Raw genomic sequence first — 18047 nt, 5'->3', positions numbered from 1 at the left:
TCTGTAACACCACGTGTCAATCGAAGACTGATACAATAATCAAAGAGTAACTAATTAAAGATTCAGTCATTGCATGTTACATATAAAGTCCGGTTACATTAAGTTTTTCATCTGGTAGATTAATTGATATCGATTTGAGATTATTTTCGCAAAATTTTGTTTCTTAGGTAAAGAAACTTTTCGTATCTTAATCTCGAATTGCTATGTATATCAATGCTCGAATTGATTTCTGAGTCGCCCCAATATGAAATTTAAATCAACATTTATAAGCTATAATTGTAAGATTCAAATAATTGATGATTATTGATTGTAGAATACTTTGTCATATGTTATTTATACAGATTTTATTTCACTCTTGTGCTCATTTAAGAAAACATGAATGAATTTATTATTCGACCTAGTTTCATTTCTCCTAATTCCTATTTCTGCATGCAATTCATTGTTAATTGTTTACTACTTAAACCCAGAATACCGTCCAATGTTCAGTTCAAGACACTTATTTACTCTTTCATCATTTCTTGATAAAGTGTATCAAAGAGGAAGGACTGAAACGTCTGACGTTTTATATGTTGCCACTTTATTCCTGGCTCGTCGAAGTTCATCACACCATCGGTCGTTCTCGCATAGTATATTTATGGATAACCTTTCGATTGGGAGACAATACTACACGGCGGATTCTGTAGCGATGCAACCGCGGCAAACCGTTCAAATGTATCGTAAGCTATCTACCAGGGAGTCACATCGGAGATTTCCTATCACTTTAATGTGTCGCGATAAAACGGAGGATAAACGTGGCCGGCGTTTCTGTTAGGAAATCAAAGCTAGAAAGAAACACAGCCACTTTGCACCGCGAATACCATGTCAGGCAGAAAGACGCCTTTCATGTACAAGTGTTTCTACAAATTGCAACTCCTTATCCCGGATGCACTCCCATCAAATCTGAAAAATCGCCTCTAAAAGATATCTTTGTCTTGTGTCGACGAGGAAAACGTAACTAAAGTTTCGTGTTAAAATCCTGTTTCCTCTATCATGTAAACAATTGCGATAAGGCGAAAAAAATATCCATATGTCATAGTTGTTGTTCTCAGATATAAGATATAATAAAATTATTTTAACGAGATGTTTCTTGCTGTTTAAAAAAAAAATAGGAGCTGCTTTAATCGAGAAGAATATTTTGTGTAATGTTCTACGAAATATGTAATATCATTTTCCCATTCTATTTAGAATGTAAATTTAATGTATCAATTAAATTGTATTAATATACTTCTATATTTGAAGATGGGACAGAGTTCGAAGTATTCAAATTTGCCATAGTTTAGAGTACCTCGTATAGAATTAACTTGAAGTCTAACTGGATCGTCCAAAAGGTTATTTTCTGGACTGGGAGTTTGCACTGATACCCTGGTTCTCGTCGTTTCTGGCGGTTGAGGACTCGTACTGTCCGCCCCCCAACTTGGCCCACCGAATGTTGAGAGACTTCCCTCCATTTACGTTTCACACTAGGGTGTTTCATTTAAAATCCACCAACAACCCTTACATATGAACACATATTACGGTGGTATTTCGCTCAATTTTCACAATCCTTTTAACCATCCATCTTTCACGCGTTACAGTTCACATCATATAACTGCCGCTATCGTCCTACCAACTTGTGACAACTTTCCACAGCGAAAAATAATCGTGAACAGTCTCCACAACTTAGTCATCGAACTGGCTCAAGATGTCGTCCCATCGATTGTGAGGTGGTATATGGAACAGAACACTGTGAGTATTCTATTCCGAACACGTTTCACGCTGTACCCTGCAAAGAGGGCGGGATAGGATGTCCCACGGAGACACGAAGAATTTTTCTTCGGCAGTCTAAAGAGGATCGTTTGTCGAAGAAAATTTGTGCTGACACATAATCGATTCTAGCTCGATCGATGGAGCTGCATGAGCACAATCACCGAGAGAATGTAGCTTCTTGAATGTAATTCATGTGCTAACCAGATACTTTCCTTAAAATGCTGCAAAACAAAAATAGTCTTCGAACTCTTATATTCGTCTTACAGCCCTCTGCTGAAATCGTGGAATTATTGTTCATAACAATATCGGAAAGGCGACGAAAACGAATAAAGGGATGTTGGGAATGAACGAGGCGTCGAAAATTTGCGTTCCAATACTCCACGGAACAATTTCCAGTCATGTCTATTTATACGCTTTCTAACCTGGATTTTGACCAAGAATACATCCCGATCTCTGTGCGAAGCAACCCCTAAATCAATCGCGGCTTATGGGTCGCGATTTCGAACGCGCCATCGAACATGGAATGCGCGCGACAATTTCCCGTCTTGGGCTTAAACCTCATTGATCACCACACGCTTGCTTCTCCTTCGCACACGAACGAACGATCTACCACGCGATACCAATCAAAATCATCCAGCCTACAGCCTTCGTTCGCCTCTTGCGGGCGAAAACGATTGAAAAAGTTGGATAACGCGTGGAAACGAAGTCGGAACCGGGAAAGTAGACGCGATGGAACGGAGGGAAAAAGTAGAAATGCGGCTGCTGCAGTGGCTCCCGTTGCCCTCTATTTTCGTTCTCAGCTCGGTAATGCAGCGTCTATATCGTGTGCTGCGAGGGCGCCTCAGACAAAAGCGAGACAGAAGAAGGAGGGTGTGCTAGAGTAGGAAGAAGAAGAGAACCAGCGAGACTACCGAAGAAAGAGAAAAAAGAGGATCGGTGTTCACATGCTTTGTATATTATATATGTATACGTACATATGTATATGCATGCATACATGTATACATTGTATGTGAATGTATTTGTGTATATATGTATGAATGTATATATGCACCAATATGTTATGCATGGATGTAAGTATAGGTAAATATACTATATGTAGGATGTGTATGTACATATGTATGCATGTATGTATATGTGCACGAATGTACCTATGTATATATGCATGTAAGTATGTATGAATATATGCGTATATGTACTTACATATTTATGTATGTAGGCATATACTATATATACATATACGTGTATTTATGTATATGAAAACGCGCACGCGAATGTACACACATGCACGTGTGTTGGTGCATCATTCGTACAAGCTGCTGGCTACTGTATTGGAGCGAGGAGGATTCGAAGCGGCTCGTGTCTGTATATCGTGCTTCTCTCGTCCAACAACTCTAGCGCCACGAGTAGCGTCGAGGCGCTTGCACCATACGGTCGAACATTACATAACCGAGAACGATGAACCCAGAGTACAGTCACCCGGCACGCTCGCATCTTTGATGTGCGTCATGCCGTTGCCTCGAGGAGAGTGCACAGCGCTTACTATATACCCCGGAACTCCCGAAATCGAAGCCACTTTGTGCCGTGGTTATAGCTTTGTCCGGCCAGGCCTCGGCAACTTTAGCCTTTCCCCTTAGATATGCATACATGTTCCTACATGTGCATACGAATCACGGTAAATACGCGTGTGGAATGGACCAACGGAAGCAGAGTGTATTCTGTGTTTGCCAGATCGCGGAAACAGAGCTCGACGCTTGACGTTCGATTTCGTGAGGACGGCTGGAACTTGTCCAGATCTTGAAACGATCGGACGTGTATATACCATGGAACGATTCGCGAATAGAATCAGTGACGTCCTCCAGACTTTTCCACTTGTTTGTAGAGAGAATTACTGGATCGAGCACGATATCGTTCGATCTGACCGCCACGACAGATCACGATATATTTACTATATTATTAACGGAGTCATCGAAATCGTTCAGAAATCGTATTTTACGAACATCATATTGTGGTGGCTAGAGCAAGTTCTTATATGAAGAACTATGGAGGAAAGCAGAATAACACAAAGAAATTCGTTTCACACTTTTTTGGAATTACTGACTTTCTCTATAATTAGGTAGCTTATTTTTGTCCTCTTTAGTTAAAACGTTCTATCTATTGAAAAATTGAAGGAAACTGAAGTTTTAACATTCTCTTTGTTCCATTTTTATTCGTCTCGTATAACTTTATTTTAAACCACGAGGAACTTAAAATATTTCAACGTATCTTGAAAAGTGAAAAATTCTATATAAGATATTTTAGCTAAGGAGAGAAGACTTGTGAAAACGTACTTATATCTATGAATTCCAATGAAATTCCAATTACAGAGGAAGGAAAACAACTTAGGGCGAAGAAGAGGTCGTAGAAACGATGTGAATGAAAAGGAATCTTATTAAGTTTTTCTCATTCTCGTAATGAAAGCCATCCAGTCACATTGTTCCGTATGGAGTCTCCACTTGGTTCGAAATATGTACATATGTACTTTCGATGCTCTGAATGATACTACGCACAGGGATAAATAAATAGAGCTGGACGGCGAAAGATATCATTAGCTACGGTACCGATTAAGTCGAAACCAGTTAATCACGTAACTCCGTGAGTTCGTTCGAGTGGCTAATCTAAGATTTTCCAGACAGGGACAGGAACAAAGAACAGAGTAAATAGAAAGAGACAAATAGTAGAGTAAGCGTGTTGCATCCAGAACACTCGAAACTTAAGCCCGACCGTCAAGTAAGCTCCTTCTCGAGCGGTTCTAGTTGAAGATTTTAGGACGATGGTCAGCATACGCAACGTTGCTAATATGTCCGCGAATAATGAAATTCGAATCATTTCCTTCTGTTTCAATCCTAAACTGATTTTATTCGCCATAATTTAAGAAGAAAAAAAGGTAAATGTGGGGAAAGAAATGCGTGCCCTGAAAAATATAGGTTAAAGTATAAATAAATATAGAGTATATTATTACTAAATCAGATGTTATAGAGAATTAAAGTGGCAGACGGAGAAATAGGCGTCATCAAACTTTTACGACGCGAGGTAAAAAAGAGATGATCGAAATAAATAAAATGTCTTTTATTTGAAAAGACTATTACGAACGTCTATCACCGGTAGAGATATTAAAGGTTTCTGACTTGAGATAGTTCGAAACAGCAGTTACAATTTGCAGTGAAATCTAATTGTAAGGCAACCTGACGTTTACCAAATCAAATCAATAAGTTCGATATTCGTTGTTTCGAGATAACGATTAATTTATCAGCGAACTAGAATATTGAGCAGCCATGAGATTTTGCGTAATTTTGTGTACAATTCGTCTAATAGACAGCGATTGAGTATCAAAATTGCATCGACGATGCTTCAAACAATCAAAGGAAAATTAATAACTCCAAGCATAAACACGGTTTCTCGGTTACATAGTAACGCGTTAGCCACATATTGCAACGATCTCTTATTTACGATTGCTGGAAGCTATTAGCTGCTTCCGACGACACACGAGAGAATCATGTATTTTTATCCTTATGTAAGCGTGCTTTCTTTGGAGTGTGAATCGAATCGACGAAAAGAGAAATTCGGCGAATATTCAACGATACCGAGGAGACACTAGATCCATATTTCACTTTGCCTCTTATGCTACCTACAGTCGGATCATCGGACGAATGAAATCCGCTTTTGTTTTGCACAGAATCGAGTAGAAAGTGGTCAAAGGTTCCGACTATTACAGGTAGACGTGAACTCGCAGCTCGACAGCGTGAAAATTGGGAACGCATAAGTGGCTTTGGTTACCGATGGAACGACGTGGAATACCAATCGAGAGAAACTTACAGTACGACAAAGTGAAACAAGGAACGAGCTTTAGAGTCGCGCACACGCAAGCAAGCAAGTAAGCAAATCAGCAACGTGTCGACACGCCGGCCAACTTTAGCCGAGTTGTAATATCCAGTTGTGACAGAGCGTGGCGCGTAATCAACATATCGCTATCTCGCTGACATCTATCGTTCAACGACGTCGATGAATATCGGCGGCGGAGTATCTTCCTCGCGTTACCTAGTCACACGACAGTTCTGTCAATCTTTCGACTCCATTTACCGTCGTCGTATGTCGAACGGACACGTCATGCCGGGCGTCTTCCGCTCGAGAAGGAGATTCCCTAACGCGCCAGGACGGTTCTCGATCATTTTCGGAGTACACCGTGTCCCAAAGAAGCGACGCGTGAATCGTTCACAAATAGCCGATCGTTCCACCGCGGCAGAAACTCCCACACCGCGAGTAGGCGCGAAACGTCGCTAGGTGCCGCGCAAGCGCCGCATGTAAAACGTAATGTGTACACTGTACACGTACAGAGAGAGGTGTGTACGTAATGTGTACACGGACGACTGAACGCGCGCATTCACGCACTCACGTACGCACTATGAGCACACACCACGGGAAACGCGTACACAGACAGGAGGAGGTCGCGCGTTTTCCACCTGGAGCCTTTCCAGCCACGATGATCACTTTGTTGGCTGCACTTAACACGCACGCACACGGAATGCAACGTCGAACGGCGGAGCCAGCTTGTCCCGGTAACACATCGACAACACCATCGTCGTTCTCTTCTTCATTGTCTGGCGTGGTGTTCGACCGAAGGCCGACCATGAAAACACGCCGAATTTCGTGTATCTCGTGGTATTTCGAAACGCGAAGAACCGCAACGTCTTCGATCGCGCATGGAGCACTCGAGCAGAGGTGGCGAGTAGAGTGCTGTTGGAGCAATGGCAACGGGAGACAGAAAAAGGGGAGAAAGGAGAATGGAGAGTGCGAAGAAAGAAAGGAAGAGGGCCGAACGAGGAAAATGCTGGTGTAACGCGAGCGGAGAAACGACGGAGGCGAACGTACTCTTCGACCGAGCGGGACCACTGGCACGCACGCATGCACGCGCCCGCACGCAAGCACGCACGCACACGTGTACTCATGTACACGCGCGCACACGTAGTCACGATGCCTCCACGTTTCCTTCCTCCGCGGTAATTTCGGGAGTCTCGCGTACCAACGCGTACACCGCACGTCACCACGATCCAATCGACCGTCCGATTCGGGCGGCAAAAGTGGCAAAACCAACACGCGGTACGCGTTCGTTATCTGATGTAGCGCGGCCACCACGCTTCCTACTCGGGCCCAGCGGGGAAAACTCGCGGAAACACCGTGCAACTGTCGCATTAGAATATTTCGGGGGTTTGATGAACCTCGCGGCTGTACGGGCTACCCGAGTCACTGGCGGAGAAAGGAGATGAACAAAGGAAAGAGATAATGGAACTGACAAAGATGGAAAAACGAGTGAGCCGCAGGGGGCGGAGAGGAAGAAACAAAGAAAAGTAGGGGGAGAGAGATATAACAAGAGAGATAGAAAAAAATGGTAGGAGAGGGGGTAGAGCGGGAGTAACCGAGGGAAAAAAAGCATAAAAGAAGTAAAGCCAGATAGATAGAGGGGAGATGGTGATAAAAAAAGACGGAAACAGAAAAAGGGGGGTTAAAGTGAAAAAGAGGAAAAGAGAAAGAACATTAGAAAGGAACGTGTGTGAGAGAGAAAGAGAGAGAGAGAGAGAGAGAGAGAGAAAGAGAGAGAGAGAGAGAGAGAGAGAGAAAGAGAGAGAGAGAGAGGTGTTTTTCGGGGACCGGCGTTAGCGAGTTGGCATCTCACAATATGTCAGAACTCCCCGCGCTTCCCCACCGCCGAATGACGCTGCGTCAGGTCACTGAACTGTGCGCGCCTCCGCCGATGATGGCCGAGTGCCTCACCCTTCGCTCTCCCCACCCTAATGTTTCGTGCTGCCCTCCCACCACCCGCGCAACACGACTACTACCGAGTACGGCCGAGCTGCGCCGACAAACCAAACTACGCTACGATCGTCGACTGCGCAACTCCGAACGATCACGGAAACGCACGACGAGGAACACGAGCGAGGAAGGCGGGCTTTCCGATCTCGTCCCGTGTGGCACAGCACGTTAACTTTATTAGCGCAGCTCGTTAAGGACACACCGACTCCTAAATACACGTGCGTATCGTGTTTCCCTCGACGATGCTCGGAAATTGCCGCCTCGGAAAGTTTGTCTTTGGGGACGAGAACTGTCGCCGCTGCTACGACCGCCGCGACTAATTAAAGAACCACGATGGTTTTCCGTTTACTCCCGCCGTTTACGACTTTAACCTAAGGTTGAGTAGTCGTGGAGCGACGCGGTGTAGCCACGACCGCGAACGCACCACCGGTTAGCAGGATTTTGGAACGGGAATAATGGATTTAGAGATTCCGCCCGATACCAACCGTATTTTACGACCAGATTTTAAACTAACGAGCGTGGCACCGGCGTTTTATGGACACTATGATTCAATAAAAATGGAGGTACGTTACTTTTATGGATATATCTTTACCTCTTATAAATTAGAGGAAGCTTTATGGACGTCATTATGACATGTCTCAAGTATCATATCCACACAAAAAACATTTCTTTTTTCAGAAATTTTTATTTCATTTGCCATGAAAGCAAAAATTGCAGATACCAGACGAAGCATTATATATAAACTACTTTTTGTTTATGTGAATGTAGAAAAATATGTAAGAAAGAGGAAAAAACTTCTGTACCACAAGCATTAGATAACCTTGATTTGATATTCGCACGAGAAACTTCTCTACGGTTGCATGGGCGGAATGCAAGACTTAATCGGCGAACTCCAAGTTCTCATATTTCACAATTTCTTTTTCAATCGAACTATTGCATATCGGCCGCCACGGGATTGCTACACGGTGCGTAACAATCAGTTTTAATTTATATTCAGTGTTAATGCGATTCCACGATCGGTGTACGCTTTAGGCATTTGTGCCAAGGTCACTTTCATTTTTGTGCCGAGCATAATGCACTTAATGCAACGTGCACCGCTGCCCATTGAAAGTATTTTGATTCAACAGTCAGTCCTTTTTCACGCGCTATTGCATTTTTCATTCTCGATCCCATCTGTTGTAATGTAAGCAGTGATTCGAAGTTCAAGCATAAACTGTCTATGTTCGACATGGTATACAATACTAAATCATTTTGCATACTACTTCATCTGTATCCAACAACAATGATTTATACAACACTTTTTTAATATCCTTAAGACTCACATTAATAGTATCATCACGAAACGTCGTTTCATCTTTTCCTCGCCATCTCTCTCCCCCACCTAAACATGCATACATACGTTTTCCAGAAACCTCATCCCTCGAATACTCCATTTGGCCCTCTGTCCCAATATGAATTTTCAAGTTATTGCCTCTTTCCTTATAGCGTTTCCCCTTAAATCCTCCTTGCATGCACACATCATGTTCCCTTTCACCCTCCTACCCTCTTATACTTCTTTCTCACCCCTGACTTCCCCTAACTCGCCCTTATCATCAAATAACTCTTTCTGAAGTTCGTTCTTTCTCTCGGACACGCGCACGGTACTCCCCACTACCACGACTCATCCCCACCCCGCGAAACTTTATTTTCCATCCTCGTCCTTCACAAACAGTCTCTCTCTCTTTCCCTCCGGTTCCACCCCCTCTTACTCCACTACGTATTATTGTCTCTGCCCCCGCGGCCGCAGGCATCGCCTCCTCTCACTTCAAGCCGTTCCCTCGTTCGTCCTCCCCCTCTCCCGTGTCCCTTTCGCTCCTTCTCTCATTTATTGCATAACCGTGCACGAGGTTGCCAACCTGCGCCGCGTAATACTCTATAAATACGTTTCGCAAATAAATAATCGCCCCGGCGATATGTCTCTTTGCGCCGTTCCAGCGCCTCGACTGGGCACCGGCGACGTCGTCGTTACCACGCTTGGAATTTACACGATGAAATGGCCAGATAGCTGGAGCCGATAAGCGGCCCTCGTCGATAACGAGCCGTACATGCCTCAGAATGCACGTATGCACAATGCACACACAAGGGAAGCTGAGATGCGTGCACGCATCTGACGCCCAACGTTCAGCCACTTTCCCTGTGTATAACTATATGTACATACGCGACGATATGAGGTACGAGTTCCCTCTCGATACACTTTTTCTGCCATCGGGCTGCTGCGCGACGAACGATACTAATCGATTCTCTTCCATGTTATGTAATTTGCAAATTCGGATCAGTGTTTGGTTTTCTTCACACTTACTGATCGATACCAGTCTCTTTTACTAAGCACCTGCTTGATTTATTATTGAGTTCCACACACATATACATCTTTGCTAATAAATTTGCTGATAATATAAATATTTCTAACATCATTAGGTATGTTTTTTTTTCATGAAATAAGGTTGAAAATCTCTAGAAAAATTTGATCTTCTGAAATGTTCCTGTTGAGAGACCTTAAGTTACATAACAGGAACCTCCAGAGCCACTTTACAATGCAAACCTGTTTCAGTTTCGTTCCCTTTGCCTTTGCGTACGCGCCACTATTCGCCAATTCGGCATTATATTCGACGAGGTAGTGGAAGAAAAATGGAAGAAGAACATACCGCATGTTTCGCTTGATGCCTCTTTATGTATATCTCGAGGTCGAAGACTGCGCCATAAATGGCGAAAAATCGGCCTGATCCAGGCTTACCATGATGAACTCGGAATCGCGAACGATGAGCCGCGAGAGCCAATCGTGGTCACGCCGCCGATCAGCTGTCGGGTAAATTTACACCAGGTGAATCAGAACTGTATGTGGCTTAGAAACATGTATCGCAAGGCGTGTTTCCACGGGAGATGTGAGGTACAACCAGTGCGGATGTCGAAACAGCTTCGATCGGTCGTAACTCCGTTAAGCGCAGAGACTTGGCGCAAATTACTCGGTCGAAGTTGATGTTTATTTCCATGACACTTAGGAACTTGCTGCGAAGTTTGTTGTCCCCTCGCGGCCCTGTTAAATGATGTCAGACATCGCAGCAAGGAAGCAACCGAGTGACAGCGTTAATTCGCGCTGTCTTCTCCGATACACTCTGTTAGAGGACCAATCGCCTCCAGTAACAAGATGCTGATACTTGAGTGGTGTTTGCGTGTTGTTTTGGACAATCTCAAAATTTTATAGGAATTTCGTAATTTAATGTTTCATGTCTATATTTATTTTTGAAAGTGCTATTACAATTTCCATGTTATTGAATAATATTTTAAGTACGTTTAATACATGAACTATTTCCTACTTTTTATTCGATAAATTATAGATAAAATTCGTATACTTTGATACTTCTGAGATGAGAAACCGTGCACTATATGACCATTTTACAGACCACATATCCGCTGTTTAATAGACTGATTTAATCTGAAACTGTTTACTCATTTTCTATAAATGAAATTCTACCTTTTAAGAAAAAGTGATTTCGGCTCATATACTTTCATCTATTTTTCTATTTCTTCAATTTCCAAAATAATCAATAAATATATATTCATCTATCATGAGAAAAAACCTATAAGACATTCTTCAATATATTCTAATCATCGATATGAAAAAATGCTGTTTTATTCGAGTTGCTCCAAAAGAGACTACCCTTATTGTTAGAGATACTCCCTTAAGTCGCTCCAAACAACAACAGTATTACATAAGCTGTGGCTGAATTCAACACCGATCTAAGGATGACGCGGTAAACTTTAGTGCACTGTGTATGCACCACAATTAGAATCGTTTCATCTGGCAGGTCGACCGGTACGGTGATACACCTGCACCATTGGGAGAGTTTAAAATTTCGTATGGTCTTTTCAACCGCATTGAGTCATTGTCGTGTACCTCCGTTTATTAGAAACGAGAGCTTGGCTGGTCTCAGTTTATCCAAATATTTTCTCCATTTTTATTACTTCCTTCTTAGTTCTCTATATCCGCGTAGCAGACAGCAGACGTTGCGTGCAGTCGCTGAAGCGAGCTCACGCGTTTGTCGTCGGCAGTTGCGAGTGGCGTGAATCTCGGAATGAATGTAGGTCAGGCTATAGAATAATCAGCATGGAGGTAGATTCTTATGAACGAGTGCAAGCGTTCCGCACGCTTTTAATATTTCTCTTCTTTCTACGGCCTGTCGGCGTCGTTGACACACCACACATTCGCGGAAACGCCCGCGAATAGACTGTGCATTTTGCGTCGCGCGGCGGGGCGTTACGATTAGGATTGACATGCGATTGCGTCCCGTTCGGCTGCATCGTCCAGATTCTATCGAGGTTACCGATAAAACGTTCCCTATCGTTTGTTATCTCGCACAGAGACAACATGTTGTTTGACGTTCGGGTTACCGCAACGTCGCCGAAGAAAAAGAAACTTCGCAAAATTTTTCACTAGAATAGCTGAGGTTTGTCGTCGAATGAAGATGATACCGAATACGTTCGAGTCGACGCGAGAAAAGTTTGGGACCGATAAGATAATAGAGAGCTACAGCTACCAATTTTACCCGTACGCTGCAATTTCGTGGAATTCGAATCGAACGCCGTTTTCATCTACTGGCAAGATAACGAACACACAGTTTATTCGAGTCACCGATCTGTTTCCATCGCCTACACCCATGCATTGCTGCCTAAATATACGCGGGACAAAATATAGCGTGATGATCTTTGGGAATAAGGTACTGACTAATACATAGCCCGCAGAATCCCACGCAACGTGAATATTACCGAGATGAACATGCCTAACATAACCGATTTTTCGATTTACCGATAGTTATTTATAGATATTAAAGTTTCGATTCGATACTATGACTACGCCTATGTAGTCTCCATGGCTGCACGGGGCAAAATGTAACGCGATAAAAGGCAACCGGTGTGATCCGCGAGAGTGACCGATCTCATGGATTACGTAATAATTTAACGCGAGAACGAGAGATGCAAACGGCCCTTGGGGCCACGCAGTGCGCAACTGCGAAGGAGTCTCGCACGGCCGCACAGACAAGAATGACCGTTACAGTTTCCTTAAGCGAATTCAGATGTGGCAACGCTTGCGACACTGCGATGCCGGCATGGACATGGCGCGGCGTGGCGCGGCGGTCGATCGACGGTGTCGACCGGTGCCAAAATCGCTCGAAAAGATTTTTGAATTTGGGCCGGGCCGGACGCGAATAGCTCGGAAACGCATCAGCCGATTCAACCGGTTCAACATTGTCTTCCGTTTCTCGTGGTCATTCATTATGTATTTTCGTCGCACACAGTCTCTGCTGCGGACGCGTATGTCGCGGATAAATTGTGGTCCGTTACGCGCACGAATTTATCGTATCAGGCAATGCTACGTCGGTGCACCGGCCGCGAATACGGGACTGATTTGCATCTCTGCTCGTCGGTCGACTTTAACAACGACGCGATTCGCGTCCCTCCGAGTCACGCTCTCCGGATCGTTCGATACATTTTCATTCGTCAGCAGACCATGGCGCGTGTTGTTAGTCGGTGAGGCTTTCGTCGATACTCGTGGAAATCTCGAGTAGAGCCCCACAGCATTTTTTAGTTTTGGCTGCGAAAATCGATCGCTGGAATATTTTGTGGTACGGCAACGGTGCATGCCGGTAAGAGACCGTATCTTCCAGCGACATCTACTATCCGAAAACTCGAACGCTTGAAAAAAGAGTCGGGTTGTATAAACGCGAAGCGCGGTCGCGTTCTTCCCGATGCCATTTACCTTTCGTCCCTCCAGACGATGTTATCTGTTCATGTTAGCGCTTCGATTTTACGAACGTGGACACGCGCGGGTCTATCGACAGTGCGTTTATCCTGTAAGGATTATAGTATGAAACGACAACTAATGGCCGTGTTATATCTCACGGCGTCGATTCGATCGCGAGTTGACGTCTATTACCGGGTTGTCTGTACGGTAGATTAAACGTTCAAGCACCATGTTTTGAGACATTTTAGCCACCGCTCACCGTTCTCTGGTCGGTCGCGGCTTCCCTTGTGCTTCTGATCGAGCCAACGAAAAGCTCCGACGGGTTTCTCATGCGAGAAAAGTCAACGTTTTTCCAGCGGTCAATACGAGAAGCTAACTGGCGACCGGGTGTCGGAAGGTTAGTAACTTGGTCAACGGTGAACGACCGAGGGAGGGAACTGCGCATGCGCCAGTACGCCGGTGACCCAGATGCGCGCAACGTGATTGCCGCTCGGCCGTTCTCGCCGATTCTCGGCGACCCTCGGGGCCTCTCGCGGTCGCCTCGCGGTTGACCCACATCGCTGCTACTCGCGGCACTCGCCACCACTCGCGCGCTGTTCGCGCCATTCGTGCGCTCTCTCTCTCTTTCTCTTCTACCTCTCTCTGTTTCACACACATACACACCTTTCCGTCTCTTACTGGTGTTCTCGCTCACTCTTCCTCTCCCTTGGCGATTTATCGATGCGCTTCTCCTTTGCACCGACTCTCTGTTGAGTATCTCGCGAGAATTGGATGGTTTCGATGATGACGAAAGCAATGATGATGGGTGTTAATTTGATGAAAATTGAACAGATGGGAAGTCGGTTGTTAATTAGAATGTACGTGCTTTAGTGTTTGAGTTAGGTTAGAGGTGAGTCGCAGAGGATTCGGGGGAGTTCGTAGAGGTTACGCTGATAAAATGAGGGTTTGATTGTCTGGTATCAGTTCTACAAACCGGTTAACCAAAGAAATGATTTTAATTAGAAAATTGCGTTGTTGGTTGGAGCAACATTAATTCGAATGTTCTTCCGTTTTATGTAAATGGAGAAAGAGGGGTTGAAAAAGAAAATGTCAGGGTTATTTGAACGAAAATAAATTGGGAAAAAAGTTATGAATTTACATTTCATAATTAGATAGCGCCCGACGTAAAAAAAAAGAATTTGAGAAGGACGTGTGTAGCGATAATTTAAAAAAATTCGGTAGCCGGTAGCACTCGTGATTCGAGGAAAATTGGAGGGTCCGAGAGGATCTCTGAAATATGAAAAGGCACGTACGATGTGTCTGTACTTGAAACTGACTCACTGAAGCGTTGCTCACTTGTGACTACCACTCGTCTGAATTCCACTACCTTTTTGCTCATGCCCGGGTGTCAATGCTGTTTTGCCGTCAAAAGAATCGACATAATATTTTTACGAGAGTTTATATCTCGTTTCTTCACGATCTTCACGATCTTATTATCAAATGAAAATTGATGACCTTATTAAAAGAGAATAATAAATATACAGTATAAAATAAATTTGCTGAAATTTAAGGAAAAAATTCTCATATTCTGTTTTAATATTTTACTATAACGCTATCGATCTTCAGAAAAGACAAAATTAGAACGTGTAATTAACAAGAAACTCGTTTCTCTGCGTCGTTTCGTGTTTATCTAGTTGTTATATCTGACTGAAACGATTCGTAGGAGAGTAGGCTCGCATATGCGAGGTATTTCTTCCAATAGTGTATAATTTGCACGGTGCTCGCACCTACGTACGAGAGAATGTCGAAAGGAGTCGCAGCACCTTGAACACCGTCGCGATATCGCGTATGGTTAACAATATTAATGACCGCGTCCAATAATTGTTAGCAACCGTTGGGTGGAGTTATTAATCGCCAGTTTCGATTACGTTTCGCGCCTAACGACACCTTTATCAGTCGATATTATCTTTCGTTCACCCCTTTCCTCTTTTTTTCAGACATGTCTGGTGTTGTATGGTCGCTTTTCACTTCGCAGTCGATGCCCGTCATTTAAAGTTACGGCATATTGATTTTAATGCGGCACTCTCTCACGTTCACCAAACGCGAGTCCCGTTCGTTAAGAGAGAGAAGGAGAAAAAGAAAGAGAAAGAGAGCCAGCCAGTTGCAACTGAAGAAATTAATTCCTTTCAGCTTTGTCGTTCCTTTTTTCCGGGGATCCCGTTTGAAGAATATCCGTAATGAAGTTCATTTCGTCCCCAAGGAAACGGCACGGAGGAGACTTTAGCTTTCGAGTGGCTCTGAAGAGCCGACCATCCTTCAGCCTTCTTTCCTCACTTGGTCCTCCTATCTTTCTTTCTTCCTCTCTTTTCTTTTTTGGTACAGCGCTTCAGCGGTAAACTAACGAGCCGGGCGTAATAAAAGTATTCGACACGAACAGAGAGCAATTGATGGCTTTTTTCTCCTTTTTTTCTCCTTCTTTCTTTTTCGACTTTAATTTTTGCAACGATAAAAGCTTATTGAAGTCGGTTAGTTCGGCAGGAAGTTGCGTCGAACTTGTCGCGCAATTGAAACGTCTTTGTCGGGAACTGGCGCAACCACGACGATTTACATCGCGCCAGTAAAACGCGCTCGTCATTTAGTTCCGTTTATTTTTAGTCTGCGCGCGGCCGACGCGTACAATAGCCTTTATTCGATTTGACGAAAGACCGGCACGCGTCACTCGTTTTCCGGAATGCTTGCAGTGAAATTTAGAAAGCTCGCCCGCATCTGCATGACCGCGTGTCATACACTGAATATACATCGTCCCAACAGTCGATACGTGTCTGTACACACTTGTGACAATGGGGGATGCTTGGAGGATTCCCTTCGTTTTAATCGTGCCTTCTTTTTCTCTCATAAATTATGTTCTCTCCGATACGAAGAACCTACATTCGAACGTTGTGAAAGACTTACGAAGATACCAAGTTCGCCATTTCGTACCCCCATTTTTCGTGTATTCGTCCCGACATCCTGGTAACTGTGTCTTAGTTAAACGTTACCTGTCACGATGAAAGCCGCGCATGTTTAAATTGACCGGAGCAATCCATTAACAGCACTGATCGATCAGCTGACAATCGACTGATCATAAAAAATTCATTATTTAAAACGTTAGTCGGCACTTTTGTTCTAATCCACTTACTAGTCTGACGCCTGTTCTTACTGGCTCGCGTCGATGGTTTGTGCGTACTTCTAATGTCTGCTAGAAGAATCGCCAGAAGCTGTCCGAATCAAGAATCCTCGTTACGCGATCCTGCTTCCTCTTGGTTTAATTACCAGAAAACATGACTGGCAACGATAATCGGCCAAAAAAGTTGATTAATCGTCTCGCCGATACTCGTCTACACGTTCCTACACGATCGAAACGGTTAATTGGCCGAGCGAATCGGTCGATTAATCGATTAACTGTCGAACGGTGTCTCTGCTACCTGAAACGGAGGTTCTCGATCAGCGGAACCGATCCGAGATACAACGACGTATCTTGCCTGCTCGTTTAATTGCCCCATGCTCCGATCGTTAAACTCGAAAAGCCCGATGACGATCTTATCGGTCGAGCACACGACCATCGACGACCGACAGATTGTAGTACGATGCATCAGACTATCAGACGAGTGCATATTCACGTGTGGCGTTCGTCGAACGCGGATGCACTGGCGCATCGAAATGTCACCATTCGAAATGCAAGCCAACGAAGGAGGAATCAATTTCCGTTTTGCATTTACATACGAAGTCGGTTTATTCGTTTTCTTCGTAACATTCGATCCACACGATTTCAGATGATGATATTCAGCGCCGCCGTTTTTGACACGTGTTACGTGCGATCTTGCATATTTATGAGCGTCGTTTCAACAAAATTACAGATTTGTTTCGCTACGAAGAATGGTATGTTGCTAATTTTGTTCGATAATATCTGATACGATTATTTATTTAATATACGGGGGCTGGTTGGTTAAAGTCAAAGGAAAATGTTAATTTTGGTTAATAACTATGACTAAGTGTATAATTAGTGGCGATTTATGACATATTTTTCTATATTCGAGATAATCATAAGATATAATGCTACCTACATGTAAATTTTATATCTTACTTGACGTAATATATAATCCCATTGTTGATATTTATTATTTATAAAAAGTTAAAGTTTCGATGTTACGGAAATAATAATTTCCTACATTATTTATTTTAAATTCGTCATTCTATTACATTAGGTTAAATGTACGCAACATGAAAATTTTGTATTTAGTTTTAAATGTAGATACATATACTATACATATGTATGTATACATTACTTTATATATATTTTCTCTTAAACGTTACTAATAATGATTTCGTAAATGTTTATTGTTTTTCTTGCTGTAAATTGTCTTTTTCACTAAGTGTTTATAGATAGAAGATATTAAAGGATTCGACATACGTACGTCAGCAAACTCCCGACGAAATATAGGTTCAATAAAATCGCCGTGCGAAATTCACTGGGCGAGTGTAGTCGAGAAATAACTTTGTGCTCCAGAAATGTATCGCAAGAGTCAGTATTTGAAACTACGACTATAAATTTTTCTAAATCTCCGCTTAAACTTTACCGCCGAACGGTCTTTCAAGAGATATCAAAACTTTGACTGTAAAGGAT

The 18047-nt window shown here is 43.4% G+C and overlaps 1 protein-coding gene and 1 pseudogene across 10 annotated transcripts in view; both read right to left on the bottom strand.

Annotated features, from left to right (window-relative positions):
• LOC100643231 (probable nuclear hormone receptor HR3) overlaps positions 1-18047 on the bottom strand; it is a 135699-nt gene that overhangs the window by 24433 nt on the left and 93219 nt on the right. The window contains exon 1 of one of the 10 annotated variants that reach the window (XM_048407717.1): positions 1325-1502. The exons of the other annotated variants lie outside the window; for them this stretch is intronic. Coding sequence (XP_048263674.1) covers positions 1325-1487 — 163 coding nt within the window. The 5' untranslated portion in view covers positions 1488-1502. Of the gene's footprint in view, positions 1-1324; positions 1503-18047 lie in introns of those variants that run through there. 10 annotated transcript variants of the gene reach the window in all.
• Positions 3040-7011, bottom strand: LOC125385488 (annotated as a pseudogene).

This window comes from Bombus terrestris, chromosome 1 (genome assembly GCF_910591885.1).
Source record: "Bombus terrestris chromosome 1, iyBomTerr1.2, whole genome shotgun sequence".
NCBI lineage: Eukaryota > Metazoa > Arthropoda > Insecta > Hymenoptera > Apidae > Bombus > Bombus terrestris.
Note: the sequence above shows the minus strand (reverse complement) of the source record. Positions and strands in the feature narration are given on the sequence as shown.